At 33.9% G+C, this 25,795-nt stretch overlaps 1 protein-coding gene across 2 annotated transcripts; it reads left to right on the top strand.

Moving 5' to 3' along the window:
- Positions 1 to 7,415: 7,415 nt before the first annotated feature.
- Positions 7,416 to 24,438, top strand: LOC123542941 (fibrillin-1-like). Of its 2 annotated transcripts, XM_053531871.1 has the most exons (14): positions 7,420 to 7,734; positions 9,300 to 9,440; positions 11,723 to 11,860; positions 12,316 to 12,465; positions 12,726 to 12,866; positions 14,624 to 14,761; positions 15,257 to 15,345; positions 17,902 to 17,987; positions 18,350 to 18,684; positions 19,188 to 19,325; positions 20,489 to 20,564; positions 21,786 to 21,847; positions 23,322 to 23,406; positions 23,982 to 24,438. In XM_053531871.1, exons 1-14 carry the CDS (start codon positions 7,620 to 7,622, stop codon positions 24,313 to 24,315), a joined length of 2,028 nt encoding a protein of 675 aa, XP_053387846.1. In that variant the 5' UTR covers positions 7,420 to 7,619; the 3' UTR covers positions 24,316 to 24,438. The 2 variants fall into 2 exon arrangements, with proteins under 2 accessions (XP_053387847.1, XP_053387846.1); XM_053531872.1 differs by lacking the exon at positions 11,723 to 11,860 and having other exon boundaries at positions 7,416 to 7,734.
- The last annotated feature ends 1,357 nt before the right edge of the window (positions 24,439 to 25,795 follow it).

The raw sequence follows: 25,795 nt of genomic DNA, 5'->3' as shown, positions 1-25,795 counted from the left end.
GGTCCTGACAAGACTGCGCGGATGCGCAGGCTGGTCTGGATCCATGCTGGTCGCAAACCCACTATGTTGGTTTTGTCATGGCACGGATCATTTACTTTTTCTGATGGGTTTGTATTACATATAGCAAAATACTTTCTCCTAAATCAAACTACGTCTCACTATGTGAGAAATGTTTCCAACATTCCAGCAAACACCGCTCTCCGTGGGCGGCGTGTAGTAAGAGGCAGCAATATAGTAGGCGAAATAGGTTTTCCGTTTTCCGTGTAACCTCAGGTATTCGCGGTGTCTGTTTAAGCTACCAAAACACCTATTTAAGGAAAGTATCCTTATAAAAACATGATATTGTAAAAGAGTTACCAACGTCTCCCATATACCGGTTTTCGGTCTGGTCATTACCGCACCAAGTTGCCTCAGTGTTTGTAACATATACGCCAAGTCATATCAAGTTCCCTTGGATGATGACATGATTGTGAACTGAACACGAAACAGACCCTGTAAATCTTCGAACAATAAGTGTTACCAATTTACGGACCTATTTATGTGGGGCAATTAGTAATGTTAAATATTTTAACGATTTTTCTACCTCATTCAGGCCAATAGGAGCATTGCAAACACTAACTTCAAATATAAAAATAATGTCTATTTAAGTCGTCTTAAATAGACAGGCAGTGGCAGTCATTGATGTGCATATGCATATAAGTAATGTAGAGAAGACCACAGATGTGTATATTGGCAGTAGAAATTACAGCTTTAGTTCTTCTATTTCTCTTACAAATGTTATAAACTTTGACAGCTTGTGTTGGTTATAATACAAATACGAGTAATTCCTTGTGGTCTAAAATGATAAAACAATATTTGTTCAATAACCAACAATTGTGTTCACTTAATTTCTTTCTTGTAGACACGATTCCTTTATCAAACTCAAGCTTTTTGAGCGTCATTTATTAAAACATCTCCATGTTCTTAGACTCGGTGTCTTTATTTATATTTTCGATTGTTTTGGGATTATGGAGACCAAAAGCTAGCGCTACAGGACGCAAGTGGTGTTGTACATTTCTTTACCTCTCATGAACAGACTCAATAATACTGATTCCGATATCATTTTACTTGCTCGCTGTCTATACTTCGAAAATGTCTTTTTAGATTATTCTGTTATGTGTTTCCAAGGAGACTGACATTTACTTCATCAGCAAAAGGGAACATACTTAGTTTTTCATTGTATAGATTTTAACGTAAATAATGGAAGAAAGCTTTTGCGCAGGCTGCTTAAAACATAAAAAACAATGGTCTTCGCATTTAATGCTATTATTCTTTTTTGGTTGCACTCTATGCTTTCAGGGGATCTTTTTACAGATTTTATTAGCTATCACAACACAGCAATCTTTAAGTGCCGTGTGGCGGCTGTAAAAAGTCTCCCCGTACTTGGATTAAGTGTCGTTACATTTCCTGGTCCTTTGGGATCATTAAGTCCATTCAATAGATGTGTAATAGAGTTCCACTTAAACCAGTGCTAGGGGCGTGAGAGGTGTTGCACATTTTATTACCTCTCATGAACATATTCAGTTAAACCGAGTCTGCTATAATTATTCTTTTTTGGCTGCATCTTATGCTTCTAAGGGATCTTTTTACAGATTTTGTTGCTTGCACACACACAATAAAAGAGAAATTTCCAATTTCGATTGGTAACAAAATATCATTAGGATAAAATTTTAAAAACAATATACTTAGTATAGATCTGTAAATAGCTTTTTTCATATATAAGTAAATAGCTTTAATTACAAAGTCAGTGAGTGAAATTTGCTAACTTTTTTCTACGTAAAACCTTTTTTGGGGATCAATCATTATATGTTTGAAATTTCTATCTCGTAATGAAAAATGTTCTATTACAAACGAGTACGCTTTATCTCATTTTCTCTTCCTATTTTCTGCCATAAATTTTTTATTATCCGCACTCCGTAGAACACTCTAAAAATACATATCACTTGAGCAGTTCCAACTGTGATGTAGTTTTGACATTGACATAATGCAAGAACAAAAGTGTTAACGTGCTCGTATACGTTAGTATAAACACTTGCCATAACAATCAGCCAAATATATCAAGATCAAGAAGAAACTTTAATATGGCCTACCATTCAAGCATTAATAGAAATAGATTTGTTTCAGAAGGTTAGAAAAAATTGTTAAATGTTCACGAACTGCTGTGAGATAATTGTTTTTCTTGGCAAATGAAGCATCAAATGAGAAGTATATTTGTACCTAATTATATATTAAGCAGGTATATATGCATACATACAAAGTTCTTCGAAATTTGCTCAATACTAAATGCTTTCAAGCATCAAACAAAGTGAAAATAGAACATGTATTTCTTACCACTGATGTGAAAGGTGATGGCAATATTCAACACTTCTGTTTGGTTTTGCAGAGGACGAATCTTCTTGTTGTACGTGTTTGTTGTGAATAATGTGGTTAGCAGCGCTTTGGTGTCACTAATCGTGTCTGACACTGTTACTTTGGTATTCGCAAATAATATCACAACGTATTTCAACCAAACGAATTTCATATTTTCTCGTGTTTAACGTATTCAAAATCCAATGAAAGAATAATCTCAGTTAGATACAATGTCCCAAGTGTCGACTGACGAACCGCTTATAACAATATTATGCTTCATATGGTTTAATGGTAACCAATGTTCCGTTGACATGAATATAGACATGGCACGACCAACCTTCCTCTGTTGTATCATATCCTTACATAATAAAGGGAGACTTAATGTTAATTGATATTATTAATTTACAAAATATTTTTTTGTTATAAGAAGATCTAACACCATCGAACTTATTTGGAACAAAAAAGTACGATAATCAAATTAAATTAATTTAATTATTTAAATTAATTACTTTTTGTTAAACCATGCTTTCTGTTCAATCAGTATTTTTACAAAGGACATATGATCCTGCTGCGCTGGATTTATAAATAGTTAATGTCCCTCAGAAAATCTTATTTCCTCTGTTTTCGTCTTTCTTAAAGCACGTCTTACTGCAGGTCAATTCAGGAAATTGACCGACCATTAATAACTGTGCTTCTCTGAAACACACATGACCGACCATTAATTACTGTGCTTCTCTGAAACACACATCAACATACGTTGAGTCCTTAATGTGCTTCTCTGATAAATATACAAGTTGAGTCCAAATTTTTCTTTTGTATTGTTTGACAACTAATACATAGCATAGAGGTACATATGCAAATTTACGTACACTCAGACCAAAATGCTTGAGCTAAGTACATTTTGCATTCTTGGCCAGTTGCCCTCTCCATACACTGCATATGGATCAAAGTTCAGTTATTTTTTTTTTGTGTTATTTGAATCATTATATCGTATGAATTACAACTTGTGTCATATTAACGGATAGTTTTGTAGTCCAAAACATTGTCAGGAAAGTGTATTGCGGAAAACTGTCAAATATCATTACGGTCCTTACACAACGCCACCGGCGGTCATTACACCGAACGACGTGAATTTCAATAAATAGGAAAATATGAAATGAGGTATATAAGTTAACTATTTCTAACTATTGTTTTCGTTTTTCCGTTTACCGCGACTTCTAATTTCACTTTAAAGTAACATAAGCTTGGTTCAGGGGCTTATAAAAGATCAAGATCTCTGATTTCGAAATTTGTAAATTAAAATGCCATCATAAAAACATATCATGTCTGACGGGTGAAAAAACAACAAAAAATGATAGGAAACTTTATAATTTTCTCAGTTAACAAATTATTAAACATTTACCGTACTTAGAGCTTTGTGATAATTCAGTTTTGTATTTCCCAAAGTACATTAAGTGATTGGTTATTCAAATTCGCAATTAATGAAATTAAATGTCAATTGGAAGAACATTTTTATCAGTAACATGCTACATTTAATGTAAGTTGACGAATATTGGCTAGTTTTTCCCCCTGAAATTGAATCAATTGAACGAGATTTTTTTTTGTAAATATCTCCCTCACGAGAATGAGAGTAATTGGTTACATGATCAAATGTAACGGGGTTTAAGTAATTGAAGTAGGTACTCAGTATGCTCTAATTAATACCATTTGATAGGCATAGAATTAATAAGAGTAACAAAAAAAAACAAGCTCATAAAGTTCTCACCAATCAAGATAAAACGAAGCACATAAGTCACGTGAGGAAGCATGAAACGAAACAACACTAAACATAAATTATAATATCTCGTTATTCAATGACTTACTTTCTCAACTATAAAGTATATATTGGATACATTTTAAACGAGCCCGCTGATTGTACAAGTGTCGTACACGGTTGTTTGATAGATATTTTATCAGACAATTTTATCTACTTGGGTCATTAGAGGTCGCGTAGTTTTCGTTTGTTTTATTTGTAAGCGTATTTAAATTCGCCACCGGGTACCCATATGGGTAACCCCTCTATAAGACTAATAGTAATGTAAGTAGGAGTAAAATGCAAGATTCAGAAGATGCTCCAATATCAATAAGGGTCCATGTTTTTTTATCGTGCGAGAACACGGGACTCTTAACAATGTTAGTAAGTTTTAATTGTAGGAGCGTGTGCTTGAACTCACGACCACCGGTTACATAGCCAAACAGTGTTACCATCGGACAACTGCATCCGCTCTTTTAATCGTTTATTTGGATGTGTTTATATAGTAATAACGTTCGGGAGTATTTAAAGTGATCGCTTGATAAAAATATTGCCTAATACATTTATTTATTTATTTATCTATCGATTTATTTATTTATTTATTTGGGTTTTACGGCGCACCAACACAGTATAGGTTATATGGCACCAAACAGAACTACAAATTTTGGTTTCATATCTCATTAATACAGGTGGTCTTATGTACAATCACAACTGTTAATAAGATTGATATGAAATTCTTCACTTATCTGCTCGGATCAGTGTGTGTTTTATTAACAAGTATGTCAAGAGCATTTTTGATTCTCTTTTTTTATCAATGCTGAAATTGGTTTTCGTGATAGCATTGTAAATATGCACACAGTTGCCGATCAACTTTGGACAAGATTAACTACAATGTTTTAAGGTTTATGAGTATATCATCAAAACACAGAAATATTTGATAAACGAACAACATCTTTACCAGTATTTTACCTGACCATTACATGTTCATGTTACTGTCCCGTACGACGGATACTTAAAATATTCTGAAAAAGTTTTACCCATTGAAAAAGAATGCCATTTGTAAAGAAATAAAAATAAACAATTGCTGAAAACTGTGTTCCACCTAGTTATGTGAAATTTCAACACTCGTACGCAATTGCAAATGCATCAAAACGAACATATGTAACAGTTTTCTGAAAATGGTGAGTTTTTAAAGGCGTTTAATTGTTCGGAAGTGGGATCCCTTTAGGCAGCCCTTTTCCGGAATTCAATGTTTATATCAGTATACTGACACTTGTTTCGTAGAGTAATATACATATTTTACATGCTGTTCAATTTTCATGTGAAACAACTCTTTCTTTCTATGATTTTGATAATTTGGTGTCGTTTTTTTTCTTTTCTCACAACGTGAGGCTAAGCGTTAACAGGGAACAGAAAAATAAATACATTTGATGCAAATTGGATTATTTGAACTGCTTATCATTATTTTGTTGCACTTCTATAACAAGAATAGTGTTGACTATTAAAGACAGCCATGTCACGAAATATAAACGAAAGGAAGATTTCAATATATTGGAATAGTGAATTTTATTTTATGATTATTCTTCTGGCATTAACCCGTGCACGAGGTTATAAAAATCCGCACCAGGGATAAAACAAAGAACCTAAGTCATGTGAAGAAGCATTAAACGAAACAACACTAAACGTAGGTAAAGAAGCATAGCATCAGTTTTACATGTAAGATAAAAAAATGTAACTTGTAACATAAGGCATAGCTATGTTGCTCGGTGAAAGATATGTTGATCTTACACGAAACAAACAAAACTCCTTTGGCAAATTGAATATAAATCGTATACTTCTATAATCGTGATATATGTGATTAAATACGGTACCGCAACTGATATTTGAGAATTTCCTACATAGTTGACATTGTATTTAGAATCGCACAAATAGTGATTTCTTATTATTCAAAAGGTCTTTCAGATCATTTGGAAAAGTATTATTCTCAAGCGTTGGTATACTATTTGAAACAAAGTTTGAAAATGTAAAATAATATTGACAGTATCTCCTTATTCGCCGGCTACGACAATCATTTACGTTCCCAACTACTAAGGTTTATTGCATATATTTTAAACGAGCAGACTGACTGTAACAGTTTCGTACACGGTTGTTTAATAGATACTTTAGCAGACAATTTTATCTATTTGAGCCATTTGAGGTCGCGTAGTTTCTATTTGTTTTATTTATAAGCTCATTTCAATTCGCCGCCGTGTGCCCATATGGGCAACCCCTCTATCAGACTAATAGTAATGTTAATGGGAATATAACGCAAGAGTCAGAAGATGCTCGAACTTAAGTAACAGTCCCTGGTTCTTTATTGTGTCAGATGTGAAGCATCCGTACACGGGACTCTTCCAATGCTAGTACATGTAGTTGTAGGAGCGGGCGCTTTTACTCACGACCACAGATTGCATAGCCAAAGAGTGTTACCACTGGACAACCGCATTCGCTCTTTTAATCGTTTATTTGGATGTGTTTATATATACTGAACAGCAAAAGAAACTATCGAGAAGTATAACTGGGGTATTTCAATAAAAAAAGCAACTTTAATTTATAAATTTGACTTGTTTTCTTCGTATTAAATTACACTTGAAGAACTTCACGTGTTGAATTAAAAAAAAAACACGTGGAGTCAGTACAGTCAGTTTGCACGAAATTATCGCTATATCTTCTGCGCGACAGTTCCATTGTAATATCCCAATTGCGTGCTCGCTCTGAATTTGATTCAGTCGTTCAATGCAGCCAAAAATATCTTTTTAACATTATGTTGTGTTTGAGTGAGTCAATCATATTTTCCAACGACAATAAAATTCCACAAAGAATATCATTAATTACACGCGCACGTGAATTTCGTGCAAAACTGCTATTGTGAGACTACTGTCTTTACGATTGATTGACTTTTTTATTTGTCATGAGAGGTTCTTAGAGTGTAATGTGGTATGAAGAAAACAAGCCAAATTTATAAATTTAAGTTTTTTAATTCTAAACAAAACCTCAGTTATACATCAGGATAGTTTCTTTTGCTGTTCATAGTAATAACGCTCAAGAGGATTTAGAGTTGTCGCTTGATATAAATGTTGCCTAATACAGGTGGTCTGATGTACAATGACAACTGTAAATAACACCGATATTAAATTCTTTACTGATCAGCTATTGATAAGAGTGTAGCTTTGTTGACAGCTATGTCAAGGGCTTTTTCGATTCAATGTTTTATCAATGCTGAAATTTGTTTTTATGATACCGTCGTAAATACGCACATAGTTTCAAATTGTCACTGGACATAATTAATTACAACGGAAAAATAAAAACAAAAATCCTTTAATAAAGCATGCTGGATTAATTGAATTGATTATTCTGTTAAACTTACATAAGTAGCAGGTGTTGACTTATAAAGACAGTCATGTCACGAAATATAAACAAAAGGATGAACTCACTACATTGGATAAGTGAATTTTACTTTATGATTCTTCTCGTATTTACCCGTGTACGAACGGTTGCAGTGAGGGATATAGATGGTAAGGTTTTATCTTTTAATTTAGAATAACTTTGATATTTTACCACTAGTTCACTATATATCGTGTTACAAATCCTAAATATTTCATATATTCGATAATAATTTGATAAGTGACAATCTACTCTTAGGATAATTTTTTCTATGACATAAAGTATATTCAGTCTACTACAAAACAAATCTATTGATAACAGCTTCACTCCGAACTCAACAGAGCTATTGTTATTCTCAGTTTGCAGCAATTTGCAGCAAAGGCTATATAATAAGGACCCAAACTCCCACGTCATTCTTATTTAACCTCGGACACATTTTAGAAAACCCCGAATGTCACTGTTTGAATTAACTATAAACATTCAAGCTGCCTCCGTCGACGAGTGGATAAGGTCACTAACTTCGAATTACTTGTCCCTTACCAATGTTGGTTAGAGTCCCACTTCGGGAGTTGAATTACTCAAGTGAAAAAGTCAACCAGCTGACTTACGGAAGGTCGCTGGCTCTACCCATGTGCTCGCTCGTGATGAAATAATGCAGGGAGAGGTATCTGGGGTCTTCCTCCACCATCAAAGCTGGAAAATCGCCATATGACCTATAATTGTGTCGGTGCGAAGTTAAACTCAATACGAAGTAAACATTTAAATGATCAAAGCAATATTCCAGACATAAAGGTACGTATTTACACTGAATATTCAGATATCATTACGTAACCATTATAAGGATGCATGACAAGCTTCTTTCTAAGCAGTTCTAATCAGTGCGAAGCATTTACAAAGGAATGAGACGACACTTGATTGTGTACGTACAGCAGTTAAGAAAATATTCTCCTATCAAAATCAACTTCACACCCCTCTGCATCAAATTGCATGTCATCCATCTTTTGTCACAGGCATCTGTTTAGCTAGCTTTGGCTAGGTGATCAGAAGGGTGCAGAAGCTTGCAAGATCTTATCATCCTTATCAGTCACTAGCATCAAACTGTTTCATGAAATGTTTAAGGATGATACCATTTAGACTTTTAGAAATTACAGGACAGAAGCCATTGTAGCTCCAGAGTTCAATAAGAGTGACAAATATAAAGCAGCAAACTATACACATAATTCATTAACTTTCATATGCTCGCATTCATTACTTTAACTTAATTGGACATTTCGAGATATCGAGTATGTTTAAGGTGCCCTTTGAAATAGATGGTTTAGCCAGATCTCGATGTGAAAGCTATCTCAAAGCATGTAAACAGTAATTATTTTACACTCTACAAAAGCCTTTTATTCAGTTCCACACCAACGACTTCTTTAGAAACTCAATCACTACTGCATCAAGCCGGAAACAACATGTTCATGCGCATAAACCCATGTCAGTGCTTTTGAGCAATCCACATCATCATGAGTCCGATGTTACATCAATCATTATGAGACAATTTTTGTATATGACCTTTTGTACACTGAATAGTTTCAAATGATGTCTGCATTTGTTTTATAGGTTTAACTACATCTCATCTAAGACATGACCAAGATATCTTTTCAAACCAGACGCCAGATATTCATATCTAATTCTTTAAAACTTTAAATTTAAGCAAATGGATACAACATATGCGATATGGAAAGCAGGACAAAGTGTGATATGAAAACAACATATTGCAGGAATTTTAATGGAACATACAAATGCCTTTGTAAACCTGGATATCAAGAAACAACAAATCCGTATTATTGTACAGGTATTGATATATATCCTTTTCTTTCTTTTTTTTTTTTTTTTTTTTTTTTTTGTAATTTCAGCAATAATCCAACTATCTTCTACAGGCCACACTTCACATTTCTGACTTCACAGTCCTCAATTTTTATATAAAAATGAGAACTGTAAAATGTGAACTGCACATCTCTTACTTTTCATTTAATATTTTCTATATGTTTCAGTGTATAATAAGAAATGAGAAATAAGAAATGCGACTTTTACATTTGTCACTTCACCTTTATCGGAGAGCATAGCAAATTAATAGGAAATGGAAATAGTGAAACGTGATTTCACAACCGGCCTTTCGTACCATTATGCTAATTCACTTGATTTTATCAATTCATCAAATGTCCTTACGGCTGTGTTAGTCAGATGCGGTTATTGTACTTTAAATTTTAAATGATATACGAAATATTGTTTTTCGAGTTATAATCGTAATGTACCTAAACAAATGCCTCGTGACATAAAACGTGTCAGCATAACTATACAATGTAGTGTCTTTGAAATGGATTATTCTTGAAGTGATATAACTTAAACAAAGATTTGCTTTTGAATAAAATCATTATTTGTTGTTCAGAGGCATATCATTATATCACTCGAGCTGCGCCCTCGTGATATAATTCCTTCGCCGCTGAACTCCAAACAATGATTTATCCAACTACGAGTCACTGTTTGGAATATATTGTTTCTTTCTTTAAATTATTGAAATTATTAGAATATGTATGGATTTGTAGTAAATTAAATATATGCTACACATGTACTACTTCTAGATCCTTCATATCGTGAATAATTTCATTTTTCTAACTTGACTCGATTCGATTTCCGGTTAAATAAAGAAGGAAATCAAGCTCTGTATATTCTGAGATGAACGACAGTTGATGCCCGGACCGGTAAGAGAGCATTATGACGTCAAATTGCTGCATGACGTCTGATACATTAACCCTCGGGTAAATGAAGTTCATTAAAATATGTCAATGAGCATATCAGAAAGAAAACATCAAGGCCTTTTTGTGATTTATCGTCTAAATTACCACGGTTCATCTTTAAGATGCTTCAGTATTTAACCACTCGGGCTAACGCCCCCGTGGTTTAATTCCTACGCATCTGAACTCTGAACCATGGTAAATTAGACGATAAACAACTAGAAGGCCTTGATTATTTCTTAATTATACATTATAATACTATGTAGAAGTTTAATAAATATCAAATAATAAAATATGTAAAACGATGTTTGTAATGTATTTGACGCAAACTAATGGCGACTCGTTCTGATCCCATCATTAGCATTGGCTTCAGAGGAATGTACTAGTATATGATAAAATTGAATCTTGTCCATATTCCCAAAACTATAACTTCCAAACACATATTTATTTTACGGACCTTTAGTTATTTTTCCATCTTTATGTGTTTCTGTATACATTTATAATCGAATCATTTTGTTGTTTCCTTTTGGTCTTACTTTATGTACGTTTGAGCAGAGTACGTTTTCTTTACACTTTTGTGTTATCATATGAAGGAAATTCCTTAAAATGTATATCGTTTTGCTGTTAAAAATTTCATTTTCGTTGAAAATAACCCCCAAAGGGTTGTATAGAAATTATTTTATAAATGTAATCAAACGAAATATACTTTGACTGACTGTTTTTTTTTTTTTTTTTTTTTTTTTTTTTTGCTTTCCTGTTCTCCATAGGATAGTCAATTTAATGTCTATTTCATAATCAAAAGTGGATAACACTTTAGTAATATTGCTATATATAATATATATAACAGATAGAGGACCGTGATTAGATAGTAAGCACTAAATTTAAAAACTGAAAGAGGAAAAATCTAAACCAAAACAGGTGTTATTTTTCCAGCTATGTATAATATTGAGACTCTTATTTTCAACGAGAAATAATTACCGTTGATGTTTTCGAAAATGCATACATAAATTGTATTCATCGTTAATTACAACAAAAACAACATTATTGCAAAAATATGAAAAAAACCCAGAAAGTTGCATGTTTCTTTTGTTTTTGAAATATTACAAAATGTTAGAAGTTTTCAGTAATGTCAATGGCGGATAACTCGAAAGTGTATGTTTTGTTCCAACTGGGAATTATGTACATGTAACAACAGTATATCATAATTGACTTTGTAAAAATGTGTTTTATAGATGTTTTGCAAAGCGATCGTGGTGCAATTTTGTATTCAATGCTAAAACATCAACATCTTTAACGGTTACCATTACTCATTGACAAATATAAGAGTTTGATACATATTTAGATATAGACGAATGTTCAGTTGACGGGTACATGTGTTACAATGGTGGAATATGTGTTAATAATGTTGGAAACTGGACATGCATTTGTTTTGCTGGATACGAGCCCATATTTTACGAAGAAAATAAAGCTATATGTGAAGGTAATGTGATTATGATGATCTACATACATAAAAGTCTAAACTACTCAAAAAGGTAGAGCAATCCGTTTTTATCAGTGGTGTTCATATAAAGCATGCGTTGTACGGTTGGTTGTTACTGTCACCGTCATTAGACAATGTATATCGTTTAAATGAATTAATTTTTATCTAAACATATGGTTAGGAAAAACTGAAATTAAAGCGGTTCGCGTTGCTATATGAATGAGTGGCGAACCACTATGTGTTTTCCTACTTTTCTAGATAAGGACGGAGTCGTATAATAATATCATATAAGGCGAGTCCTGTTTATTGATATGCATTGCTAAGACATGTTTTAACCTTTGATATTCTTATTTTGAATTCTTGAAAAGTACGTAAATGATTAAATGATGAAAACTTATAATATACAATTATTATCAAGTAAAATGTACATTGTCTTTATAACATTATTTTTCTAGATATAAACGAATGCAGTTGGTCTGAACATTACACTTGTTACGGGGAAAATAATTCTTCATACTGTTTGAATACAGTCGGAAGCTGGGAATGTTCATGCCAAATTGGTTTCAAAGCAAGAAAAATTACTGAACATCTAAGAACCTGTGAAGGTAAATCTGTTTTTATTGATATCACTTAGGATCTGTTTAATACAGGGAGGAAAGAACTACCTGTCTATTTACTAGCATCATGACATATATATAACACGAATAACTAATTGTATGGAAATATTTATTGTACGCAAAAAACATATCCTACAAATGGGAAAGACGTTTGATTGCTTTATTACTACAAATAGCTCAGAATGAGATTTGTTTTACTAATCTCACAAAACTGTTACATTTGTTGTTTTGTTGTTGAAAAATTGCAGACATTAATGAGTGTACAGATAATGACTATTCCTGTCATGGTGGAGAATGCATTAACATACCTGGTGGCTGGTATTGCGACTGTCCTGCAGGCTACACGAATGAATCTGCCGAATTTGGTTCTAGACATATAATATGTAAAGGTATATATTACGCATGTCAGACTGTTGCTCCATTTCAAATGTATAAGTCTTGGACGCGGTCTAAGTATAACGAACCTTTGAGGTAATAAACGGATTGTGATGTAGCAAATGACATAAATTTTTTCTTAAAATTATTCTTCAAAATTGAGACACTGGTGAAGCCCCAGATTACGACATATGATGGCTTTTATACATACACCTGTGCGGCTAATTTAGGCTCTTCTTCGTTGGTACGAAGACGCTACAAAAATGTAAACAAGGCAGTCTGAAAGACAGCTAAATCCCCCGCCACTGCTATGGATAGTGAAAGGGTAAACCTTTGATTTTAGCTGTGACCTTGACCTTGAACTGACATGGCTGACTCATGAATTCTGCACAACGTCTTGATGAGGTGATCATTTGACCAAAGTTTCATGAAAATCTTTCAAAGGGTTTAGGAGATACAGAGCTGAAACCTTTGACCTTCAGCTGTGACCTTGACCTTGAGTTAACATGGCTGACTCATGAGTTCTTGATGAGGTGATCATTTGACCCAAGTTTGATGAAATTCCTTCAAGGGGTTAAGGAGATACAGAGTGGACACCAAATGGAAGGCTCAAACCTTCGACCCTTAGTTGTGACCTTGACCTCGAGCTGGCATGGTTGACTCATAATTTCTGCACATCGTTCGGATGAGTTGATCATTTGACCCAAGTTTTATAAAATTCCTTCAAGGGGTTTAGGAGATATAGAGTGGACACGAAATGGAAGGCTCAAACCTTTGACCTTCAGTTGTGATCTTGACCTTGAGCCGACATGGCTGACTCATAAGTTCTGCACATCGCTTTGATGAGGTGATCGTTTGACCCAAGTTTGATGAAAATCCTGCAAGGGGTTTAGGAGATATAGAGCGGACACAAAATGGAAGGCTCAAACCTTTGACCCTAAGTTGTGACCTTGACCTTGAGCTGGCATGGCTGACTCATGGGTTCTGCACATCGTCTTGATGAGGTGATCGTTTGACCCAAGTTTTATAAAATTCCTTCAAGGGGTTTAAGAGATATAGAGCGGACACAAAATGGAAGGCTCAAACCTTTGACCCTAAGTTGTGACCTTGACCTTGAGCCGGCATGGCTGACTTATGGGTTCTGCACATCGTCTTGATGAGGTGATCATTTGACCCAAGTTTGATGAAATTCCTTCAAGGGGTTTAGGAGATATAGAGCGGACACAAAATGGCAGGCTCAAACCTTTGACCTTGAGTTGTGACCTTGACCTTGAACCGGCAAGGTTGACTCATGGGTTCTGCACATCGTCTTAATGAGGTGATCATTTGACCAAAATTTCATGAAAATCCTTCAAGGGGTTTAGGAGATATGGACCGGACACGATTTTGTTACGGACGGGGGACGGAAGTTCTAACGAAACGGTCTTTATGTGACTCCCCCATTGTTCTCTCTATTGTTCTAACAGTCACATAAAAAGAAAAATAGTCACATAAACAGAACGGAATGAATGACATCAAAGAGAAAGTACCGTTATGCAGTCACTTAACCATCATTTCGCGGGCACGGACGGACGGAAGGACGGACGCAGACCATTCCTATAATCCCTCCGCCACGGCGGGGGATTAAAAAAGGAAACGACGATAATTTTGAACAAACGGCAGTTCATAAATTAGGAATAACTTGCATTAAGTGTGTTTAAGTCCCATGTTTTAGACTGCCCTAATACTGTAATTACATTTTTGTGGATTGATTTTAAATGTTTTATTTAAGATATTAATGAGTGTCTGGATGTCAGTGTGGCGTGTTTACACGCGTCAGGCTGTGTTAACACTGTTGGAAGTTGGAAATGCATATGCAGAGAAGGACTAAAAGAGAAAGAGTTGAACGAAACTAGCAAAGTTTGTACTGGTAAAACATGTTTAATTCGATTTGTAACCAATTACTTTTGTTTACATTAAGTTTTAACAGAAAGTATTTGGCATTCGATGTCTTTGTAAATAAAGCTATTATCACTATAGACCATTTATTTGTGAAAAGATCATTTGTCTTGATAGGGGAATACCATGTTGCTTCCGTAAGTTTTACATGTTTCATACTATTTTTATAACCAATTACTTTGTTTACATTGAGTTTTAACTTGAAGTATTTTGCATTCGATGTCTTTGTAAATAAAGCTATTGTCACTATAGACCATTTATTTGTAAAACGAAACGATCATTTGTCTTGACAGGGGAGTACCAGTATGTTGCTTCCGTGAGTTTTACATGTTTCATACGATTTGTAACCAATTACTTTTGTTTACATTGAGTTTTAACTTGAAGTATTTTGCATTCGATGTCTTTGTAAATAAAGCTATTGTCACTATAGACCATTTATTTGTGAAACGATCATTTGTCCTGACAGGGGAGTACCAGTATGTTGCTTCAATGAGTTTTACATTAACCGGTAGAGTCACAGATGTTGGAAGGTTAGAAATAGCTACCAAGAAAAAGGTAATAAAAACATTTAAGAAGTAGGGTTAAAGTACGAATAAATGCACATATTGAAAATATGGAAATGTGGAATGCCCTACACGTTCTGTTCACAACTTTCTAATTGTAACCATAGTGACGTGGTAAGGTGTCCACCTTAGGTGTAAGAGGTCCCTGGTTGGTATCTGGATCAGCATTACAAATAAATTCCAGTCAATATCATTAAACTGCTCTTTTTGCACGCATTAGTAGTACATGATTCATATAAGTATATTTAAGGGTAAAATGTCTAATACTAACATAAGCTACTTCTGTTAACGGATATGTCCGATTAGCATTTTGCAAACTTTTTACTAATGAAAGATTATGACCTGATATAGCAGTTACGTTTCGTCTGATTTTTATGTGTTTTTACCTCCACATGGTTTGAGGCTATATGACGTACGAGATAAAAAGAATGTGTTTCAACTTACACAACTCACGTTTGTGTTGAAAAACGAGATGAATTTATTTAAGAAATGTTCACGATATTTTCTATCTGAACTGCAGATGCCATGCACCAGTGAAAGGAAACACCTTTGACAAAATGTATATCTTATATTATTGTCCGTAACTATTGACCTGGCACTCATTATACTTCGCTAATATGTTCGGGCGTTTCGTTACTTTACGCAATATTGTATCCTGAAAAGATCTATAATTACATAAAATAACCTTTATAGTTAACCATCTGACTTCCACGCACGTTACGACAGGTTCGAAATTACCTTTGACCATATTTTTAATTCGATGTAATGTAGTGTTACCGTATTTGCTTTTACTCTTACAATATCTTTTGCAACAATTTTCACGAATTTTAATTGTTTTCTCTTCTAATAAGTGTATTTCTTTCAATGAATGAACCATAAAAAATGAATAAATAAGTGTGTCAATTTTCCGTCCTGTAAAATTTGGAGATAAAATTTGAAAAAAAAGATGTCAGACTGAGGACCACAACCCCGAGATTGATGGCTAATCGTTTTGTCCCCGCAGCTACTTGCACATGCGATACTTTTTTTAAGTTATCAAGAATATTTACGCAGTAACATTTCTATTTAGGTTCGGGCACCGAGAATTAAATTACGGAAATATACGGAATATTCATGCGGGCCAGGTCAATACTTATGGACAATATCCACTTTTTACTATCCATTGCTTATTTCCTATTGATGTTTTCAAAATGCAAATTCAAAGCTTGAAGAATAGTTGTCTTTTCTGTTACTAACCTTCACAGTCACATGCAAAATGCTAACTTAAATTTGTAAAAAAAATCTAGTATTTTGACGATTTAATTTCGTGAAAATAGGTACTTTAACATGTTTTAAACATTTAGAAAGTTCGTTCAAACGTAATTTTATGATATGAGGGTTTGCCTGATTTTACCAGAAATATTTATCGACGCATGTCAGACTGTTGCTCCATTTCAAATGTATAATCAGTACGAAAATAGTATACCAGATCCTATATCTGATATGAAATTAACATTTTTACACGGATTAATTTATTGTGAATCATGAAACAAATTCTAATAGATTTAGACATCAATCTCCACATCTCATTCATGCGAGATTACGAGCTGAGAGAAGAGTCTGTTCAATAATGCTGAGCAACTGGTATCATTTTTTTCATATCCTTGGTAAACGACTAGCAATCAAAGTCGCGACCTTCCGCACGAGAGAGACAAAGAGACAAAGACAGTGAGGTCATAGTAAGGCAGGGTAGCTAGTCCAGCTAGTCTAGCGAATACACTTTATTCCAGAATGAAAGATCTTCAGATGACGATAATGTATTGCAGCTGGTCAGACGCAAAATTTTTTCTTGAGACAGTGTCTTTTTATTACAATTATTAATAAGCAAAACTGCTGGCCCGATGCAGATAATTTATTTCTTGGCTTCCATACTTTTTAGCTTATTTTGTTAAATGAATGACGATTAAGCGTGTCATTTCTTAATGGGGTAGGGGTTTAATATCGTCAAATATCGAAATATTGAAGTCGGTGACCCCTAAGTATTTATGTGTCTACTAGACGTACACACACTGCGAAACAACATACCAAAGTTATACATTTTTTATCGAGGCGATTTTTTATAAACTGAATTTTAACGCAAAATTTATAGTAAAATTTGATGTGAGTTTTTCCATTTTGACGTCACAATATCGTCTCTGGCGTCCTAAGCGTCAATTTCATTTCGCTGAATTTTATACCATTGAGTAATACTTTCTGAATGCATAGTGAACATTATTATTTTTTGATTAATATGACATTCAGAGCGCAGGGAAGGAAAAATGCCGAAAGCATTCGGAACTGGGCTTTGCACGAAAAGTGACGTCAGGGGCCATTTTTCTGACACAATAGCAAAGAAACGCGAACAATATGGCGACAAAGTCAAACCGGAACTGAATCACATATATCCTGAATTTTATACAGTATAGATTTCAGGACGAAATTCGGCCAAACAAATTGGGGCGCATTCCACCTTAAATGTTCGCACCAACAATTACATACCATTTAAAAACACCCTTGCTTCTTATTTCAGATTCTGGATATGTATTTAGAAACATTCAACGATACAAATGTGTGGATAGAAATGATAAAGATTAACGGCCTTCCTGATTCTGTTAGGTGACCATACGAATATATAGTAGATTTACAGCATTCTTGTTAAATCTGTGTTGATTGAATTTTCTTGCTTTCCATTTTTTTTATAAATTAAGTATGTTACTGTTCAATTACTGTTGTATAAAAAATATATATCAAGCCATGAAACAAATTACACGAAGATCTAAGAAAATTTTTGAATACATTGACAGCCGCATGGCAATGAAAGCAGAATATATGACGTTCAACTCGTCGAAATAAGCATACGTATGTTTTTAATTCCAATGTGTATGGTTAAAATGAAAACAAAACTAAAACAAAACCATTCTTATTGTAAAAACTGTTTAGCGGTCTTTTTAATTGAAACACATAATTATTGTTTATAGAAAGAAAAGGTCTCTTCTCATTCATCATGAGATTACCGCCGAATATATTATTCACACTACTGAAGTCAAAACTCAAGATCAGTTAGAACGCGTTGAGAAAGTTTACAAGCGGGAAAACTGTAAAAAACAGATATTTATTTGTAAAGACCACATAGATGGATATCCAATACTGTTATCTGGAATAGAGACTAAGGACCAAGATGCAATATGTGAGACAAAAATCAACGTGTGTGATAAGGTGACATCCACATGTTCCAGTGCAAAAGGACAGCTACAGTGTAACTGTAGCAAAGGATACACTAAACCTCCTGGTGAAAATTCGTTACTTTGTATAGGTATGTGAATGTGAGATGAGCTTTAAGACATCCAAACTTTATTTTTAATTAAGTGCGATATTATCAAATTTTATCACGGTCAATTTACCTAGGCTAAATGATTACTATGTAATATTGTGCTAATTTACCTGCCTACAGTTACACTATAGTTATAATTGCAAATAGCACAGTAATATGTCGCTGAGGTGCAGCTTGAAATGAGAGATAAGAAAACATATAGTTATCATAACAATACCCTAACTCAGCAATTTCACAATTTAATATCATTTATGCGTACTTAAGACATTTAAACTGAAAATATTTTAAGAGTATATCATTATCATATGAGCTCGATGATAATATACTTTCCCTTTAAACCATAATCTTAAACACTTTTTTGTAAATTTAAGTAGATATAGCGAATTATCTTTCCACACATATGGATATTTGATTAAACAATCCTAATTATAATACAATTAAATATGTATAATCATGTAATGTGTTAAAAATGTACATTTTAACAGATATAAATGAATGCAACAATATCGGTGAAGCTTGTCCAAACGGAACGACTTGTCACAATACTGCAGGGTCATGGGAATGCTCGTGCAAAAGAGGACTGAAAGCGATAGAAACTACACCTGGTAAAAAAGAATGCATAGGTATATGTCAATAGACTTGTACTTCTACATCTGTTTGGTACAGATGTGAAAGAAATATTACTAAGCAATAAAAGCAAAGATTAAAGAAGAAAATATCAACGTTGTAACGTTGGTTTATACATGATAAAGGCTTATCAGCAACTACAGTAAAAGAAATACTTAGCTTGAAATTTACATAAGCCCAGGCGTTGTAATGTAAGAATTGTGAAACATTATAAGTTACACTGCTTGTTGACGACAGGATACGGTATATACGCTGTCGTGGAACTCCATACCAGATGAGAGTTCTCTGTATCTTGTCCTCAACAAGCTGTGTAAAGATTTTTATCTTGCCGACAATCCTTTAAATCTATGTTTTTGAATGTTGACATCACTAATAAACAAAATCCTTATCTTGTGCACTATTCTATAATGCAATGCTTGCTGCATATATCGTAATTAGACAAATCGAATAAAATGACAAAGATAAATACTAAATACTATCCAACTGACTGGTAATGCGATAATCGACACTTTCTGTATATCAACAAAGCTATTTACAGTGCAAACCATAATACGTTTGGCTTATGACATAACGTATTGTTTAATTTAAAAGTTGATTAACACAAGCCATAAAATGCAAAATAATTTGTATTTTGACTATATCATAAAACACAAAAGATCATTTATACAGGTTATGTACTGGTTTTGAGAAGAAAACACAAAATCTTTATGCTCCATTCGAAAATCATCAAATTTAAGGATTCGTTCAGTTTCCTGATAAATTCTTTTGGCTAACGTCACGAATTTCAACTGAGCAAGACGATAAAAACGGCAATTAAACACTAAATTTAATCTCGGAAACGATATCTATACCTGGGTTTAATAATTTTACTTGATCCAATTATATACGTCAGCGAAGCGGCAGCCGCCATTTTATTGTAATCAAATACATATCGGAAAATTACTAGCAGAATATAACAAGCAGAATATGGAACATATCCTGTCTTCTCGTGACGTGTATTGATATATAGAAATGCAAGAAACATGTAGAAGGCGAGATAACTATACACATGTTGAGATACATTTAGATGAACAACCGACATTTTCTTATAGCAGGAGCGTATTTCATATACTTAAAGTCTTAGAGATTATATTGCCTGTTCACTCATCTATTGTTGTAGATCCATGTAGCCTTTCGAAATGCTATTTCACATCAACATGTAAGCATTATGACAACGAGGACGGCTATATCTGCGGGTAACTTACATATATTATATCGGATTTACATATTTAAATCTAATAACCTTCGGTGTCTAACGTTTGTATAACATTTTGTCGTCCATTAGCTTTATATGATCCAATACATGATTTGACTGCACTAGTACTGTATATGTGTTATTTGTAAATGATCTACATATGCACGTCCATTTCGAAATTTAAATACACAGCTATTTGTCTCATAATAATACCTTATTTGATCAAGGAACGATAATCCCTATTGGGTTGAGGAACGTTATTGCCTATTGGATTAAGGGACGTTATTCTCTATTGTATTGAAGCAATGGAGGTAAAGATCAGACTGATACGAAATACGTTTGTTTAATAGGTCAGAAACTTTCGCCAATATTTATTAGTCCCCTATTGATTGAAAATCAGTTTCGAGGACTATAGGAATGCACTTTTCCGTCATTCTGTCATTTCGTCCGTTCGAGCCCGGTCCATAACTCTGTCATTAATGAATGGATTTTAAATATCACTTTGCACCATGTTCCCTTGATCAGAGGTCGTGTCATACACAAAACCCGGACCCCAGGCTTAAAGCTCAAGGTCACAAGTGTGGGTCAAATGTCAACAGGGCTGCTTTCCTGTCCGGTCCATAACTCTACCATCCATGAAGGGATTAAATAAAACAACATGGCATGTGCAAAACCCAGACCTCTAGCTCAAAGGCCAAAGTCAATATTTGGAGGTCAAACGTTAATAGGTTGTTTTTTTTCTGTCCGGTCCAGACCTCTGTCATCCATCACGAGGTTACAATATTATTTGGCATAAACGTTTCCCATAATGAGACGTTGTGTCATGCGCAACACCCAGAACCAAGGTCACATTTTGAGATCAAATGTCAGTAAGATCTTTTTCCTATCCGGGCTATAACTTTGTCCTGCAAGTCAGGATTTAAATATCTGTCGGAACAAATATTTCCCTGGATGAGACAACATGTCATGCACTAAACCTGGGCCCCAGTCTAAGTTCAAGGTCATACTTAGAGGCCAAATGTCAGATACGCTGAAAATTAAACTTTCTTTCAAACACCGCCTGAATGCGACCTAAAATGATCTCTTGCTGACTTAACCTTTCTTGTGGTCAAATCAAATGTTATTACATCCGTATAAAGATCATCCGAATTCGATATAACAAGAACTAAACAATAATGTAGTTTTTTCACATGTTTTTGAAGTTAACTTGTATATTTTGCAGATGTCAGGAGAGTCGAAAGGGAAAGTACTGTCAGGAGATTGATCACGTCTTCATAGAATCAAGTACGTATAGACTGCAATTTCACTTTGGAATGAATAAGTTATATTCTACTCTATAACTTTTTCTATCAAAGGTATTTAGTGTGAACGAAAAGGTATCTTAAAAAATCAGTAAGACGATTACACTGAGTCTGACTGTGGGAGGTAACGGAAAGTGCAACACCCCTCACGTCCTCTTAGCACTGGCTGAAGCAGAATTCTGTTATACAGCTATTGAACGGACACTATGATTCCAAAGGACTAGAAAATATAACAACACTGAAACCGTGTACGGGTAGATTTTTACCGTCGCCGCACGGCATTTAAAATTGCTATTAAAAGCATAGAATGCAACCAAGAAATATTCAAGCATAATTTCCCCTTTTTCGTGGCCAGAGTTGTCTTCAAATTTGGCATGTAGGTAGTGATGAGACAAAGTGTCAAGTGCAAACACTCTAGGTCAAAGGTCAAGGCCAAAAAGCCCTTCATATTCCATGTTCAGAGCATAGCTGCAAATATATTAAAGATATTTACTTGAAACTTGCAAACTAGGAAGTAGGAAGGTGGTGCTGAGATAATCTGCAGACTGCAATGATATACATTATAACCCGAAACCCCTTACGAAAAAACGAAAAAACAGTTGCTGTCTCCTGATATAACTTTTCGGGCATATACTGCCCCGCATGGTTTAAACAATAATTTATTCAACAAATAACATGTGATTACAATATATGTTACAAAAGCAAGAGATAAAGTAGTCAGCAAGCTTAAAAAAAAAAAAAAAAACCTTTCCCAGCTTTTTTATATTGTCCACTTGGCAGAGCTCTTGTTTCTGCATGTTTTCCCCGTATCATATCGCATTTTCAAATCGAAAACTATATCAATGACGCTGACTATATATATATATATATATATATATACACAAAGTTGTTAAGTCAAGTTGTCTGCAGCTATTCTAAAGAAGTGTTTTATTCTGTTACCAAAATCATATAAGATTTTGAAAGTTTCGTAAAATTACAAAATTGAGTGGAAATTGAAACGGGTATCAAACATATTCTCTATATTAAATGCGCTCTTAATTCTCGGTAAAACTTTAATAATATTTAGATATTTAAAGGCTATGAGGGAATTATAAATTATCCTTGTACTCGCAGGACTTAATATTTGCAAATCGTATGTAATTGTTTAACGTATTGATGGAACAAAAGGTTGATCGATTAGATTGTTTGGCATACAATTCAATGTCAATAAATGATACTTTGATATTATGTTTTAACACTATTTGCTCTAAAGAGCGATTGATATATTTGGTGAACCTCGTAGCAATATACCTACACTGGATTTAATTCACAATTGTTCTTCTGGTTCTAGGTAAAACATAATATGACCATTTTACAGGAGCATCGAAAATAATAAAATGATCTCAGTTTAGAATAGCATGTCGGTAAAAATGATTACTTAAAGAAATGTTCCTTTTGATCATTTTCTTCTTTTGCAGAATTTAAAACAACATTGTATGTAATATGCGGAACACTAGGGGGAATAGCATTAATTTGTATATGTATAATTATCGGGATATGCAGGTAATTTCATGGACACATTTTCATTTCACTTTTGTTTTCAAGCAAAGATGAGTGAAGTTTACGATTTCTATATAGAGGCTTATTTAACACTGTTTTAAGTGTGACAATGTAAAGACATTACTGTATATGTAACACATACTGATTCATGCAGTTTTCAGTAGTTTTCTGCCTCCTCTCTTGTACGTACAGTATTGTTCGGCGAAGCATTACTGCATGCAAACTTCAATTAACCCAGTGTGCAGATCAAAAACAAAGTGAGTGAGTTGTTTTTACGGCGAATCGACACAAACTGGAAATATATCGCCGATCTAGAAAAGATAGTATAATTATGTAAGTTCAGAAAGGTAAATACGACAATTAAGCAGAAGTTTTTGTATTGTTCAGTTTGACGTCGCATTTAGTTTATATGGTGGCATTGCGTCTTTTTTTTTTTTTTTGTTATTATTATTAGCAAATATTGTGATCTCGACAAATATTTGATGCTAAGCTACATTTATGAATGAAATACTGGTCATGGATCTGTTTCAAACATGATAAAGCATATGTAATGGGTTCATTTCTACAATTGTTTTCAGAAAACGGCTGCCTTCGCCACAGAATATATCTTCAAGAAACAGCTCTGCAAGACAAACCATTTCTAATACAGCAAGCAGTGTCAAAGACATCCCTCTATCTAATCAGCGACAGCGCCAAGAAGTTGATAGATCTGAAAGTGCCCCTAACAGAGGTGGAATGAATAAAAGAAACGCGGACAATGCGAGGGGCTTACAATCTTATAATTACACATATGGACAAAGAGCAGATTTGACTGATTACAACAGTTCGCATGTAACACGTGAGGAACATCAGTATGAAACAATCCGTGATGATCACGTATACGAAACTCTTCATACGTATGTCAACATGTGAACAGAGTGTAATTTACGAACACTATAATCTTTTATACAAGGAAGTGGATTTGTGGCTTTGTTGCTTAATTTTTAAATAGTTGTTTTCTTGAAACTATTGATTCAGGTTGATAAAAGAAACAAATAAAAGATAAAAAAACAGTGTTTTTTTCCAGTATATCAGACTTCGTTGTATCCGAAGCTATTTATCTTAATTACATGTATTAACAAGATCAAAATGAAGAGCCAGTATTAATGAAGAAAATTATTTCAATCCAGAAAAAAAATGATACTTCGAAAATGAAAGGCCATTTTGATAAGTGGAAAATGTCAGTGTAGCAAAACAAAAATTTGATAAACGTGCTGTTAGCTCAATTAATTTTTGTTACGATAAATCTTTCGATTTTAGTGTGACATTCCATTTTTGATTTTTTTTGTCTTCATATCATTTTCATTTCTGATTTGTCCTCATTTCATTTTCTAACTGTTTTTTTTTTTTTTTTTTTTTTTTGCTGTTGATTAAAACCATTTGTTTGACTGGGCAAGTTCATGGACGGTAAAAGGAATGCATTCTTAATGTCCGCTCGCCTTCTAACCAGAGGTAAAGCATTTAGTGTGACATTCTACTTATTATTACTTTTTTACCAATATCTTTTTCTATTATGATTTGACCTTACCACATTTACAAACGTTTTAAGCTGGTGATCGAAACCATCTGTTTGACTGAGCACTCAAGATTTTCTCATATTACAAGTATCAAAAAAATAAAAGAAAATCACAGATGTTTTCATAAGGCAGTAGAACCTTCGATGATTCGATGATACAAAGAGTGCAACTGCATGAAAAACGGAGCATGATTCCTAGTTAGATATGGGTTTTCAAATGAAAGCGCTACTTCCATTTTCTTGATATTTCCGATTGTAAATGTATGAAAAGCACTGACATGACATTGTGTTTTTCTAGTAATGTGTACCTGTCTCTTCTTTGACAGATATTTACCTGCAATTATTTCACATACAATATCAATAAAACTAAACCAAAAAATAATATTTAGAGAACTCAGCAAATCTTAATTCATTTATAGTAAAATTACTGTGCCTAGTTACCACTGACAACGGAGCAATATGGGATCAACATTTTATATCAGTATCCATACGCATTGATGCGAATTTTAAGTGTGACCAAATGCAATAGATATATGCCAGTTTTGCTTCGTGTTGATAATTTTTATGAATAATGGCAAACTTGTTTCATTGTTTTTATTTAAGCCGGAGAATTGATAAATCATCTTTAATCGCATTTAGCTTCCAAATGCTGTCTTTCTTTATTACAAAGCTTAGCAATTGTCTTGCTTGCAACGGCGTGTACACTTCCTATTTCCTACTATAATTTGGAAATATATGCACGTTAGCTTGTCGGCGGGCCTGCATTTCGAGCTCATTATTACTACATAAATGTACTGAACAAAAACAACTGTTTTTGTTAGTTTAACAGTATCTCAA

This window comes from Mercenaria mercenaria, chromosome 19 (assembly GCF_021730395.1).
Source record: "Mercenaria mercenaria strain notata chromosome 19, MADL_Memer_1, whole genome shotgun sequence".
Taxonomy (NCBI): domain Eukaryota; kingdom Metazoa; phylum Mollusca; class Bivalvia; order Venerida; family Veneridae; genus Mercenaria; species Mercenaria mercenaria.
The sequence above is the reverse complement of the archived record's forward strand: the minus strand, read 5'-3'. Positions and strand labels throughout refer to the sequence as shown.